Consider the following 15,914-nt stretch of genomic DNA (forward strand, 5'->3'; position numbering starts at 1 on the left):
GAACGATAGTCACAATTTCATTGAAATGTGTAGAAGCTTAAGGGAACCAGATGAGAACAAAATTGGGGATGAGGCAGCTTTTTGTAGCGGGGCCATGTGGGCGGGGGTTAGGTTGAACAGATCCGTGTTTCCGGAGAGGTTACGTAAGGCCCTTTATAGATTAGGAAAATACAAGGACATAAAGATTTGTAAGGCAGACAAAGGGGGGGCCATAGATGCCATAGATTACGAGAACAAATTAGAACAATTGTTGAACGATGAAAATACACACGAGACTTGCAACAAAAACCCGGACATAAGGGGGTTACAATAAAAAAGTAAGGGATGTTTTGACAAAAATCCACGACAAAACTAAAAGAAAAGACTTAGAACATAGAATAAAATCAGGGGAAAGTCTAGAGATCCCTTATATCTGTGGTAGTCCCAAGATCCATAAGGAAGGGAGGGTGCCCGCTAAGGCCGATTGTGGCATTAACGAGATCACCGCAGAGGAGGCTGGAGAAATTTCTTTCCAACATAATGGGAAAGTGTGTGGGTTTAGTATCTAAGGGCATTTAAAACATAACATGAATCTTATAGATGAATTAGCTAACGTAAACGATTGTAAATTTGCGAGTTCGGATGTAACTTCCCTGTTTACCAACGTACCAGTCAAGATGACGCTGGAAGTAATAAAAAAGAATATGGAGGAAAGAGTTTATATATACGACTTAGATCATGACGTTTTGAGAAAAATGTTGTCAGCGGCCCTCAGCGTTAATGTGTTCAAGTGGGGCGAAAACCATTATATACAAAAAAATGGCGTGGCCACGGGTTCGAGTCTTTCGCCAGTCCTAGTTAATATCTTTATGGACTGGTTTGAAACGGAAGAGGTGGGCAAATTAAATAAGGGAACTTAAATATCGTAAAATGTGTAAGATACGTGGATGACATCTTGATTACTTATAAGGGAGAAAGGGAAGATCTACACAAGTTCCTAGAAAACATAAATAAACTAAATGAACACATTAAGTTCACAATAGAAGAAGAGCAGAAGGGAGAATTCCTTTTTTTGGTGTCCTGGTAAAGAGGGAAGGGGAAAATTTAAAATTCAAGGTATACAGGAAGATGACACATAACAGTTCATACATACATATGTTCTCCAGTCATAGGAAAGAAATAAAAATGGGAGTAGTGACAGGGTTGGCCATTAGGGCTTATAGGATTCGCAGTCCCGAATTATTAGATGAAGAATTAGAATACCTGAGGGAGAGTTTTAGAAAATTAGGATACCCTAAGTACTGGTAGGAGCAGGCACACATCAAGGCAAGAAAAACTATTTTGGGGAGAGGGAAGGGATGGAAAAGGAACATTTGGTAGGGAAGAAAATAATTACAGTCCCGGACAACACTATTACACCCATCAACAGGAAGCTAGATAATTTCAAATTGATAGGCAGCTACAAAAACACCATTAGGAACAAAATAGTTAGAAAGTCGGTAGACGGGGGAGAGATAAAGGGGGGGGGCGTTATATATGGCAGCGTGTCTAGACTGTGAAGATGGGTACTATGGCGAAACTGGCAAATCCTGTAAAGAGCGAAGCAAGCAACACATGCAGAACATAGGACATTATAATCAGACGTCGGCAGTTGCCAGACATCGTTGGGAAAAAGACCACAAAATAGACTGGGAAAATATGAATTTTTTGTACAGAAACACCAACAAAACGGCCAGACTGGTTGTAGAGAACGCCTTCATAACATGCGCTAACAACACAATGGCAGGGAACACTGATAACGGCTTTGAAAACAGCATACCAAGAAAAATTGTACACTCCACAGTAGCAAGGAAACAAAAGAAAAACGCAAGAGGAACGGGACACGAACACCTGGCTGAAGATGCGGGCAGAGAAAGACCAAGGTCACGAGGTTTTGGGGGTCACGCAGGAGGAGGAAGGCAAGTATAGGATTAAAGTACCCAGCACACAGATATAAATACAGTTGGACTACGCGTCTAGCCATTGTACGGAAACTTGAGAATGAGGACTGTATGTCCTAGAAAGCTTGTAGCTTTTTTTAATAAATATCTCCACTAGATACCATCCAGTTTGAATGGGGTCCTGTTAGTAATATATATATATATATATATATATATATATATATATATATATATATATATATATATATATATATATATATATTTCCTTGGTTAGGAATAGTCATTTCAGTGTCAGATGGTTATATATCTGCAGGCCGGATCTCCTCAAAATTATAACTGAGTAGCCTGGTTGCATGATCAAATAATAATTCGTACTGCTCATTCTTTTTTTTACATTTTCACAAAAATTTGCATTAACTGAACTGAGAGCAACAGTAAAGGAAAAGGAAAATATTTATTTATTATTCCTTAACCACATTTCAGTAGCACGAATGATTTCATTGCAATTAGTGGTAAGTTTTATAATTGAAACTTTATTACAGTATGCTCTCTCTCTCTCTCTCTCTCTCTCTCTCTCTCTCTCTCTCTCTCTCTCTCTCTCTCTCTCTCTCTCTCTCTCTCATATGCTGCAGCTGGAACGTGATGCATTATTCATAGGCAGCCTCGCGATGAGTCGTCCTGAGGTTATTAGAATACCTTCATGTGCTGAAGCCCTTTCTCATTTTCGTATGCACGTGGTGATGTGCTATTGTCACTCTTTGCTATTGCTATCAGGTCAGAATTTCTTTTCAAATCTTGTGTCTTGAAGAAGATATTTGTAGGAAGTCTATATTGAGACTGGATTTCACATTAAAGCACCTCGGAAAGCATCGTGACTCTTCTAATATCAGATAATGCTCATAGAAAAATAAAAATATGATTAACAGCATATGCTCGATAGTCTGAATTTTTGCTGATAATGGAATACAAACACCCACCCCCTCCCTTTTTGTACGTTCCTTATAAATACCTTTCATTGAAGTTTGTTTCATGGGGTGAAAACACAAAACTTGCGTGACACTCAATGTACTGGTCAAGGCAGGACTAAATAATCACAAAAATAAAACCCAAAGCGTGGAATTCATGGATTTATATATCTTTGATAATTGTCTTATAGACGTGATAGTACCGGGTAAAGTAGTAAAACAGCATCTCGTGTTTAGCAAGCTGTCATGTTTCATGCGATTTTAACCACATTATAGCATCTTGCAACTGTTCGCTTTATGGAATTCATACAAGGGAAGAAACGGCCAAAGAATTGTGTTACGTTCATATGCCGCGGTATTTAGTCTTGCACAAGTGTTTTATATGCCACTTTTATTTTAGTGAAGTGCAGCAGTCATTGGCTGGGAAACTTATTTCTTAGAGAATTAAGTGTCATTTGCTAATGTGTATGACCTTTCAGTGGCCAAATGATCCCAGTCAGATCTTTCTCAGTTTTTGAGTTCACCATTTTTGCATGTATACCCCTTATGCTTGGACTCCGGGTGCATATGTATGTATATATATGTACAGTATGTTGTAACTTTAAGCTGTTTAATTTTTGCTCGTGGCTCTATTAACGTAAATATTTTGTTCAGTTCTTACCAAGTTTTCATTTATTTTGTTTTTCTCTCGAGCCTCGAATAGCTGGATAGGGTCTTCTCGCTCCCATCAAGGGTTTGTTACTTTGCAATTGATACCTCGCCCATGAAGTTTCTTTTTCTTTGCATGTGCGAGCACTGGACTGTTTTGCGCATTCGTTTTCTCCCAATGAGGTGTTTTGTGGACAGTGGGTTGTTTTCAAGGGACTGGTACTCGACTCCTTATAGGAAAGAACTCGACCGATAACGGCAACTGTGGCAGTGTATTCGTACGATCACTTAAGCGAAGGAAATAGCTTTAGCCTAATTGTAGATATGTTAAATTCCAAGTTGGTAAATATTAGGATTAAGGTTCTCTTCCCCTCCTGTGTCTTTTCCTGTCGTATGTGAGAGAATTACGTTGTCTAGTGTGACAGACTCGTCTCTGCCTTTTTCTCTAACCTGTTTCTTTAAGATAGATCGGTGGATTAGAGTGAATGAGCTGATTGCAGGTAGTGACTGTGCATATTAGGTGAATGAGTTTTTCTGTCCTTTTATTCAGTTATTCGGGGACCTGTTAATATTTAAGCTGTGTAATAAATTACTAAATATTACGCTAAGGACTATCAGTTATCCTTTTGAGTGTTTCCATTGAACTGTGTCACTGGTAATCCTGCTCGTAGACAAGCTTTGTCTCTGTAGTGTGGCATTTTGGAAATATATATTTTATAACCTGGAATAGGAAAAAGTTTTATTGTAATAAGAGTTACATTACAAGTCGTTGCAATATAAATGTATGTATATACAGTATATATATATATGTATAATATATATATACATATATACATTTACCTACATACATACCTATAAATATCTATGTATGTATGTATGTAAATATATATATGTTACAGTCAACATGCGTAATCAGTCATTACGCGTAATGACTGAAATTTCAGTCATCACGCATAATGCACTTAGGGGACATTTGATCCCCCCAGGAGCTAGTACTAAACACGGCGAAACAGCGAGTCACCTACACTGTTTCGCCGGGTTTAGTACTAGTCCCTGGGGTCAAATGTATTTCGCCGTGTTTAGTACTAGCTCCTGGGGATCAAATGTCCCTAAAGTGCATTACGCGTGATGACTGAAATTTCAGTCATTACGCGTAATGACTGATTACGCATGTTGACTGTAACATATATATAATACATATGTATATATATGTACATATATAATTAATATATATATAATATATATATACAATATATATATATATATATATATATATATATAGATATATATATATAGATATATATATATATATATATATATATATATATATATATATATATATATATATACTGTACATATAATATACATATATACATATATATAATATATATATATATACATAATATATATATATACTGTATATATACCTAATATACAGTATATGTAATACATGTATATAAAATACATATATATAATACATACATATATATTATATGTATGTATGTATATATGTACACAGTATATATATACTGTATATGTATCGCCTATATATTTATATTTATATATTTATATATATGTACAAATATACAGACATACTTATATATATGTATGTACTGTATGAATGCATGTATACATACATACAAATAGTACATATATACATAATACATATAATAAGTTTGCGCGCGCAAAAGAATCGCGAAACTCTTAGGCGATATTAGATTTGCAGGCTCGCCGCAAAGAGGAGAAAACGTGAAAACACCGAGAGCTTTTATGCAATTGTTACACATTTTCAAGGTACGCTGAATAAAGTAAGAGAACTTTTGTATTCAAGAAAACTTTGCACTGGAAAAGAAAATAGTTTAAACAGGAAAAAACAGTTGGAACAGATAATAATAAAGCAGTATTACAAGTCCATTCTTACCACAAACAATTTAGGCCGCAAATGATTAAAAAAGTTCTATGAAATTAGTTATAAAAAAACTGTTGACCAAATGAGCCTTTCTAATTACGGTTCAAGTATCAACAATGTATTTTAAACAGAAAATTAGAAGGAAAAAAGATGATAAAGAAATCACTGTCAAAGCAAATAACCGATGAGTGATTATATACAAACAAAGAAAAGAAAGATAAATGAATATATACGAGTATATATTTAGATGCACATACATATTCAAGAGTAGCCTACATATAGAACTTCATACATCTGTGCATATCATATCCACACACAAATACCCTGCGGAGGACACATACATAAATTTAGAGGGTAAACTAGGCCCAATATATCGCACTTATTCACGAAATATTTTGATCTAATTGCTAAACAATTTCATCAGTAATAAATCCGTCAAAGGGGGAAGAGCGACAAAACTCATTAGTGCTAGTGTTAAAAATCACAATATATACTCAAGGGACAGTACGGACAAACTTACCAAACCTTAGGAGACTACAAATCTACACCTAACAGTCACCAATGGGTGACATAAACCCATTGGTGTTAGCGCCCCTGTACTCTTTACGAATGTGATAATCCTTCTTCCATACATATTTACTGCCTTCCTTAATATATGTATATATATATATATATATATATATATATATATATATATATATACATAGTGTATATATACAGTATATTATATATATATATATATATATATATATGTATATGCCTACATATATATACAGGTATGTCTGTTTTATCGTAAAATATTTTTTCCATGACAACAGTGGTATATGTCGAGTATACATTGAACAGCACTTGATCATATCGAGTTGTAAGACCAATATTAGGCAAGTGGCGACGAATATAATTAAATGACGTGATGCATCAAGAGAACCTATGGTACAAATGTCGAAAAAATTCTGTCCTCAACATTTTTCATAACTTGTGTTTAATCCTCCAGGCTTGCATGCACATTTCAAAAAATTTGGAGGAACGACAGAAAGTTGCATATCGAAAAAATTCTGCCCCATCACAATTAAATAAGAATTTAAACAGGAATTATTTTTACCTAGCGTGTTTTCTATGTTGGTAAGCTTCTGTTCCCGCATTACACTGGTAATAATAATAAATAATAATGATAATAATAATAATATTATTATTATTATTATTATTATTATTATTCATACTCTCTGCAGTTTGTCATGTCTTTTTTTTAGAATGAGGTTGCCATCCACCCGCCTTTACACAAGATTATTCAGTGGGCAAAAGGCATCGTGATGGTCGAAAGGTGAGGTTGAGAAAAACCTGCGCTAAGAGTAGCACAGGTTTTTCGATTCAGTGTTTCACAGAGTGATGAAAGACGCCAAAGTCCAAAAAATCAGATAACTCGGCTTCATTCGCCATACTTTTACAGTATTAAGATGTAAAAACCTAATTACTGTTTGCCGTTATACGTCGTAAAGACTGTTGAAGAACTGTTTTGTAAATGTACAGTGTACTTTTCATTATGTACTTGTTCATCAGTTCATCAAAAACAAACATTTTGTCTCAGATATCTATCTTAATTATTAATGTAAAAAGAGTACAAAATTTATCTAGACACGTAGGCTATGGCCTAAAAAATTCTATTGCAGGTGGGCTTTGAATCATCTGGTAATTATAACATTATTATAACTAAGAAGATACATTTTCTAAGATAGGTAATAAATGTAAAGAATTCAATGTGTTAAAAAACTGACGATTTTCTTTTCTAAATAAGCAAAATACACGAATACAAACTTATTCTGCTATGATACTCAGGTTCTCGGAGTAAATGCCGATATAAAACAAAATTGTATACAATCAAATGCTTAAGAGTTTTTCCCGCTCTCGGTGAAAATGAACATCATAGAAAATGGAATACTTACCAACAACTTGTTCATGAGTGAGGGTGGACTAAAGAAATAAGCGTAGTCCCACGTTTCAAGCAGTACCATCGCAATACTCGAAATAACTTCATTCAGCTATCGGCCCATTTTTATGCGATTTCCCTAGTAGTCGCAGTTGGGACCAGTTCTACAGATGAAGCTCTAAGACCAGAATCACCAGCGTCTATCACTTTCATCATATAATGAAGATCCGGTGATGCAGTAATCTATTAGATATTTATCGACTTATCAGAATTGTCAACGAGTATTTCTGCACTATCTACACATTCTGTGTGTTTGCGTGTGTGTGTGTGATATAATCACATTCGCAAAAAGGAAAGATTACATAACCTGAGACAGTATTTGCGATATTAGTCAGTGATCCTGCCATAAATATATACAGTATATATATATATATATATATATATATATATATATATATATATATATGTATATATATATATACATACACAAACGCACACACACATACTGTATATATATATATATATATATATATATATATATATATATATATATATATATATATATATATATATATATATATATATATATATATATATATATATATATATATATATATATATATATATATACATACACAAACATACACATACCATATATATATATATATATATATATATATATATATATATATATAATATGCAAACATGTATACATAACTTTAACAACGTATGAATGTATAACTTCTGTCACGGGAATAACAATGTAAAATAAAATGCAAACAGATGACGTGAAAAGGCTTTAAAGTAGCCTGAGGCAAAGAATTTTGTACTTCACAGTTCCACGTTCCTCGTGACATTATATCCGTGTATTTATACAGTATATACATACATTATATATATATATATATATATATATATATATATATATATATATATATATATATATATATATATATAGGTAGGTAGTATATACTGTATATATGGTGTGTGTTTGTACCTATGTTTAAGGAGGTCGGAAAAATATGGTTAACTAGTGTAAGTATAGTTTTTTTTTTTTCCTATAAACCTCGTGAATGTGCAATGTTTCATCATTTTATTCTGATTACATGTTTTTGTTCTTATAATCAAGTGTTGTTTTCAATAAGTTGTGCCTCACCTTTGTACGGAGTAACATGAATACACTGGTAGCATGCAACAAATATATGTAATTATTTGTCACTGTAATTGTACCTATACATTCGCGCACCACACACACACATACACACACACACACACACACACACACACACACACACATATATATATATATATATATATATATATATATATATATATATATATACTATATATATATATATATATATATATATATATATATATATATATATATATAATTTCACTATGTTTTCCTTACAATCAAGTGGTGCTTCCAATAACATGTGTCTCATCTTTGGGCGTGTTAACTTAAATATATAGAATGCAACAATTGTGTGATAATTTGTTAGTAAAATTGAACCCACCCATACACAACCACACACACACATATATATATATACATACATACATACATATGTGTGTGCGTGTATGTGTGTCTGGGTGTGTGTATGTGTTAGTGTGTTGTGTGTGTGTGTGTTTCGCGTGTTTTTGTGGTGGCTGTGTGTATGAGTAAATACAAACACACGCATATATATGTGTGTGTGTCCACGTGTGTGCGCATGTATGGATTGGTGTATGGGTGGGTTCAATTATACTGACAAATTATAGACATAAAAATTTGCATGTATGTATGTATGTGTGTATATATATAAATATATATATGTATATGTATATATGTATATTTATTTATTTATTTATATATATATATGTATATATATATTATATATATATATGTATATATGTATATTTATTTATTTATATATATATATGTATATATATATTATATATATATATATATATATATATATATATATATATGCACGAGGAAGTTCCTTGTAGTGTGACGTAGGTCTTCAGAGATTTAGCCTCCATTAATTAAAAACAGAAATGAACATAGCCGAAACAAGGATCATTGTCCGATAGGCCCCCAAGCATTGAAGTCACCCATCATCTGTCAATACACTGTCAAATGTTCTGCTGCTACTTGTCGTGTTGATAATAATTCTACTCTCTTTCCTTCAGAGCTTCATCTCCTTGCTGCTGCTTTTGTTTGTGGTCGCTGCTCTCTCGCGCGAATGTCCAGAGCGAACACGTGTTTTCCAGTCGCGAGTTATCACCGGTGATCTTCGTTGAATAAGAAGTATTCGTCGTGCTGTCGCTTATGACCGATGTACAGTATTCCTTGCCGTCCCCGCTTCCCTTCCCTCCGCCTCCACTCCTCTTTAACCCAATCCAACACCAAGAAGGCCCCTTCTGGGCGCCTTCGTTCTCCTGCCCCCTCCCCCACTCGAAATAAAAGTCTTAAGTGGGTGCAAAGTGGATTGGGATTATAATGGCAGCACCACCAACCAACACTAGCGGACAGGTGAAGGTCCTTCTCTCACCAGCGGGCTAGAGAAACTGAGGAAGGCCAGGCTAGTTCGATACCATGGAGCAAGCAGGAATTTTTCATTGTAATATGATAAAATTACCAAAATACCACATCACGATGCGATTAACAATATTGGAATACCAACTCGTGGCGCCGTCGGGGTAACGGAGAGTACGTGTCGCTGACTTTCGTTCACCCGCCTTAATGAACGATAAGCGTCTCTCCCCTCACAGCGGAGGCTTGAGGGCCACTCATTAAATGCTATGTGCCCCTTCATCTATAATATTAGACGGCAAATGGTCATGCACCCGTAGATCGGCATACGGGCACTTCACATCGCCCTTTTGGCATCATTTTCGCACCCCGAAAGGCCCTAATGTGCAACGAAGGTGTTGGCACCAATGCACGCGTGTCAAATACCCGAGTCAGGATCCAAAGCTCCCAACAACGCAAACACCAGATCCAATCAATCAGCGGCACTGGACATCGATCAATCCTGCGAGACTCCCCAGCCTTACAGACCTTCCAATCTGAAATCGTCCGCAGCGAAAATCGGCGGAGTATGAAAGATATGTTATTGGTGAGTTCCAGGGAAAGCGGACATGTTTGTGAGGATAAGTCACATAGTTGAAGTATTGAGCTGCTCTCCCTTGTTTTATTGGAGTGGCCCAGGACGCCCAGCTCTGCATCGCCCTCATTCCTGCTCATTCCAGCAGGAACAGGACGAGGAGCAGCAGCAGCAGCAGCAGCAGGAAGAAGGAGGAGAAAATGGAAGCCGTCCAGGAAGAGGGAAGGAAGAGTAGGTCATTTCTAACCAAAGATACTCTAAATACGTGAATGAACGAACCCTGTAATTTAATTACAGCTCTCTCTCTCTCTCTCTCTCTCTCTCTCTCTCTCTCTCTCTCTCTCTCTCTCTCTCTCTCTCTCTCTCACACATCGTGTTTTACTCATGATGGTAATTACGAAACTCCGATTTTAAAATATCGAAATTATCTAGAGACAAAGGATATGAACTATAAATACACAGAAATTAATGGCACTGATTTTTACACAAAAACTTTTGTGAAATACAACCACAAACTTCATGAACTGCTTTGGAAATATCACTAAAATAAAAAAAATAATAAAGAATTTAACTTTTAAACAGAAAAATATTCAGCAGATTTTACCTGTTCATTTAGTGAAAGAGAGTCGTTGAAATTTAGTATCTTTCAGATGCCAAGCAGATAAAAAAAAATAAATGAGAACTATAATCACGGAATAAAAAAAAGAGAAGATAAATTTTGACGCGAAGATAAGCCGAGTTTTCATCCATTCAGGAATCTCATAATACGACTGCCTCCATTGACATAGTTGTTGATATTCCGGTTGTCAGGATGTTTCAGTCACTCTTTACCTGTTGCAATGAAAGTGATCAGAATAATGACCCTAATTCTGAACAAGATCAGAATGCATTACCTGTTGTAATAAAAGTGATCAGAATAATGGCCCAGGTTCTGAATCGAGGTTATAATTCTGGTCACTTTCATTACAACAGCTAATGCATTCCGATCTTGTTCAGAATTGGGACCGTTATTCTGGTCACTTTCATTACAACAGGCAATGCATTCTGAACTTGTTCAGAATCAGGGAAATTATTCTGGTCACTTTCATTACAACAGCTAATGCATTCTGATCTTGTTCAGAAAGGGGCCGTTATTCTGGTCACTTTCATTACAACAGGTAATGCATTCTGAACTTGTTCAGAATCAGGGAAATTATTCTGGTCACTTTCATTACAACAGGTAATCCATTTTGATCTTGTTCAGAATCGGGACCATTATTCTGGTCACTTTCATTACAACAGGTAATGCATTCTAATCTTGTTCAGAATTAGGGCCATTATTCTGATCACTTTCATTGGAACAGGTAAAGAGTGACTGAAACATCCTGACAACCGGAATATCAACAACTATGTCAATGGAGGCAGTCGTCTTTTGAGGTTTCTGAATGGTTGAAAACTCGGCTTATCTTCGCGTCAAAATTTATCTTCTCTTTTTTTATTCTGTGATCATAGTTCTCATTAATATTTTATCTGCTGACATTTGAAAGATACTAAATTTCAATGACGCTCTTTTACTAAATGAAAAATAAAATTGATGAATATTATTTTGTTATATATATATATATATATATATATATATATATATATATATATATATATATATATATATATATATATATATATATATAATGAATATATATTTTATGATTTTCCATGGTTTTCTGGATTTGTAGAACACTTTAACAGGTCAGCAACAGAATTTTACTCACTTGGCCTTGAAAATCTGACTTTACGGTCCAGGGAATCATAAAAAGAAGAGGAAAAAGGGATGTTTCACATGAGCTTAGGGCTCTACTTCATGAGAGAACGTTACGGAAACACTAGGGTTAACTAAAGTAATTGTATTTACAATAAAAGGATCAAAAGAAATGGAAAAGTAAGAAATATTGAGGCTTGCAAAGCCTGGAGGTCTTCCTACTGGAGACTTGAATGGTCACAAGGCACAGCCCAAGAAGAGTCCACGGCAAGTGGGTCCCTCTGCAAGAGAGATTTAAGGATTACACGCCAGTAATGGAAAATATAAAACATACAGATGGATCGAGACTGCACTGAGGGTGCCAAGGTCTCGAGGAATGAGTGAACACTTAACACTGGAACCTGTAGAATCTACTGGTTACTTTTACCAGAGGCATATGTAATTCTAATAGCCACAGTGCCCTCTTAACTTCTCGAATTCTTCGCGCTTTTTTGGATATGCTTGTAACTACAAAGCCGTAAGATCCAAGCACAAGAAATTGAAGAAACTTTGATGCCCGGTCGCGGGAAACAAACCCCCGTCACCATAATCACAAGGAGGTAATGTTGCCGACCTGACCACGAGAAGGATAAAAGTCTATTACCTCTCGTACATACATATACCTGTCGTTTTCAGATATATTTATTAGAGCAGGAATAGACCCATCCTCACCATCGTAGCCAAGTGGGCAAATGTTTTTATTGATTTTTAGTCTGAAATATATATGTAGAATCTACTGGGCACTTTTACCAGACACATATATAATTCTAATAGCCACAATGCCCTCTTAACTTCTCGAATTCTTCATGCTTTTTTGGATATGCTTGTAACTACAAAGCCGTAAGATCCAAACGCAAGAAATTGAAGAGACTTAGATGCCTGGTCGCGGGAAATGAACCCGCATCACCATAATCACAAGGAGGTGACGTTGCCAACCTGACCACGAGAAGGATAAAAGTCTATTGCGTTCATCACGCAAAAACCTTGAGTTCTTCAGAACGAAATAAAAGTGCTCATCACGCACAAACTTTGAGTTCTTTGGAACAAAATAAAAGCGTTCATCAATCCCAAACCTTGAGTTCTTCAGAACAAGATAAAAGCGTTCACCGCTCAAAAACCTTGAGTTCTTTGGAACAAAAGAAAGGCGTTCGTCACAGACAAACCATGAGTTCTTCTGAGCACAAACATTGAGTTCTTCGGAACAAAGTAAAAGTGTTCATGTACAAACCTTGAGTTCTTTGGAACAAAATAAAAGCGTTCATTGCGCACAAACCTTGAGTTCTTCGGAACAAATAAAAGCATTCATCGCGCCGAAACGTTGAGTTCTTCGGAGCAAAATAAAAGCGTTCATGATGAATTCAAATTGGGGTTAACCTTTGATTTACTGACTCGTATGTAAAAATGTATAAATGTAAAAGCTGTAAATTTTGTGAATAAATTAATTTGAGGTCTCAGTTTTGGTGTTTAGCTCCTTCCTTCTTTGTCTGCCTCATTGCTGCCAGATTTTCTCAGGCCCGATCTTTTTTTTTTTAAAGAACCTGGTGAACGCAATAGTGGGTCATAGTACATACATGCGTGTCGTCGTCACCATTTATTTTCAGCGACCTACACTCTGCATCCATAAACGTCTTTTCCACGTTTGTGCCGTTTCCTTTTTCCCCCTACGGCAGTCTCTCTGTTTTATTTTTCATGTTCCTTTATTTTCCTTTTCCCGTGTCTACATAAAACCCTACAAATGGTTTCTTAAGCTCCAATACCTTTGGTCCACTATTATCATTCCCCTTTTTTTATCCTCCGAATTGCTTCTGCCCTGTCAAGTAAAATCTCATTCGGATTGTCTCCCAAGCTACATACTTTTTTCCCAGGACTGATTCTTCTACCATGAAAGACCTTTGTGTAGAATGCTTCGTATGTTATTGACATATACTTTTTCCAGGCACTTATGCTTTCATGCATATTACACTATTTACAAAAGCATATGAACGCAGGTTTTTCTCTTAAACGTGTATTGTTTTTATTTGCCAAAGTAACCGTTGCCTCCTGGGTCTCGATATAGAAGGTAGAAAAATAAACAAATATTCGTTCTTAAGGCATCCTTTAATCTAAAGGAATCACTACTGTTTCGAGCACACTAGAATCCTCTTCAGGTAAAAGTGTATTCAGGAATGCAGCCAAGAAAGCCAATAAGAGCAGAGTAAAAAAAATCAGTAGTAACGACAAAGATCGCCCAAGTCTTTTACCTGACGAGGAGCCCCGTTCGAAACTGTAGTGATTCCTCTGGATTAAAGGATGCATTAAAATGGGTTTTAATAGGAATCTAGATTAAAGAATGCTTTAAAATGGGGTTTTATAGGAATCTAGATAAAAGGATGCATTAAACTGGGCTTTTTATAAGTCCTTTCTTACACTTAGAGTGTCATTCTTCCATAAAATAACGCGCCTTTATTACCTATGCCTTCCTTCTGAGGTAGATCTAGAGCAAGTGTAGACTGTTAACTGCCTTCAAAATGAAACCCGAGCAATGTGGTTGAGAAACAAACATGTTTTGTTTAAACTTTTGTATTTAAGAAATCATCATCCTTATGTATTTATGAGAAATTATTAAGTCCAGACACGTCGTTGCACATCCTGTATAGCTATGACTGGTTCGGAATGGTCATGAAAAATCGACGGTTGATTCGTCCTGAGCACGTGAGGAGCCTCGTCACTTGCTCGGGTGCCGCAGGGCAGCTGCACCGCTGAGCTCATCGGCGCCTCTGCCGCTTCAAAACGCCATCTTCATGAGAAGAGCCACGAAGAGAAGGAACATGCTGGAGGAGATCGTAGCTGTGGAGTTGCACAAGTCACTGTTGCAGAAGCACTCGGTTCTCACGACGGGATTCAAATCTGCAGTCTCCTCAATGTCTTTACATTCGTCTTCGTCATGTTTTTCCTCGGAGCAGCCGTACATGACGGCCTCCTCATCACCTTGGGAAATGATTCATGTGCAGGTTAACCATGGAGGTAGGCCTATCCCACAAGTTATCGAGGCAGATGTTATTTTCATGCCGTTTCACATCCAGTATAGCAGCAATGCAAGTGTTGGTAGACGTATTGCGCAAATAAATTAACATTTTAATACCATGAGACGAGACTGAATGCCTTACCTGTTTTGTCGATATTTTTTTCACACGAAGTTTGGCAGCTGGGATTGACTTGGGTGTTACCGGGCGCTCCCTCGTAGCACTGGAGAGAGTGGACTGTAAGGCAGATAATATCGTTATTAGTAGCAGTAGCATGGAAACAGTAGAATATATCAGTGGTGGCTGCCGTTGTTATTAAAAGAACATGGACGGTTCTCTTCCGTATCTGCCTGACATGATTTTAAAAATGTCATATCAGTGGGTCTGGGTCACAGTCCCGACTGCCATAATCCCGACAGGCCTAGATACCGACGAGCCCAAAATCCCGACATCCAAAATTCCCCAACTCCTCCCACACACACACACACACACACACACACACACACACATATATATATATATATATATATATATATATATATATATATATATATATATATATATATATATATATATATATATATATATGGAATAAAAGCACGTTAAAAGAAGAAGATATACATATATATATATATATATATATATATATATATATATATATATATATATATATATACA

General features: G+C 35.9%; 2 protein-coding genes and 1 long non-coding RNA gene across 4 annotated transcripts in view; 1 reads left to right on the forward strand and 2 right to left on the reverse strand.

Moving 5' to 3' along the window:
• LOC136847640 (protein vestigial-like) overlaps positions 1-7,720 on the reverse strand; it is a 159,618-nt gene extending 151,898 nt beyond the window's left edge. The window contains exon 1 of the mRNA XM_067119357.1: positions 7,382-7,720. Coding sequence (XP_066975458.1) covers positions 7,382-7,450 — 69 coding nt within the window. The 5' untranslated portion in view covers positions 7,451-7,720. The remainder of the gene's footprint in view (positions 1-7,381) is intronic.
• Positions 1-15,914, forward strand: part of LOC136847644 (uncharacterized) — a 372,082-nt gene that overhangs the window by 300,064 nt on the left and 56,104 nt on the right. The window lies entirely within an intron of this gene.
• LOC136847567 (uncharacterized) overlaps positions 14,778-15,914 on the reverse strand; it is a 4,476-nt gene continuing 3,339 nt past the window's right edge. The window contains exons 3-4 of the mRNA XM_067119291.1: positions 15,381-15,473; positions 14,778-15,201 (exon numbers count right to left, since the gene is read on the reverse strand). Coding sequence (XP_066975392.1) covers positions 14,999-15,201; positions 15,381-15,473 — 296 coding nt within the window. The 3' untranslated portion in view covers positions 14,778-14,998. The remainder of the gene's footprint in view (positions 15,202-15,380; positions 15,474-15,914) is intronic.

The sequence above is a fragment of the Macrobrachium rosenbergii genome, chromosome 17 (genome assembly GCF_040412425.1).
Source record: "Macrobrachium rosenbergii isolate ZJJX-2024 chromosome 17, ASM4041242v1, whole genome shotgun sequence".
NCBI lineage: Eukaryota > Metazoa > Arthropoda > Malacostraca > Decapoda > Palaemonidae > Macrobrachium > Macrobrachium rosenbergii.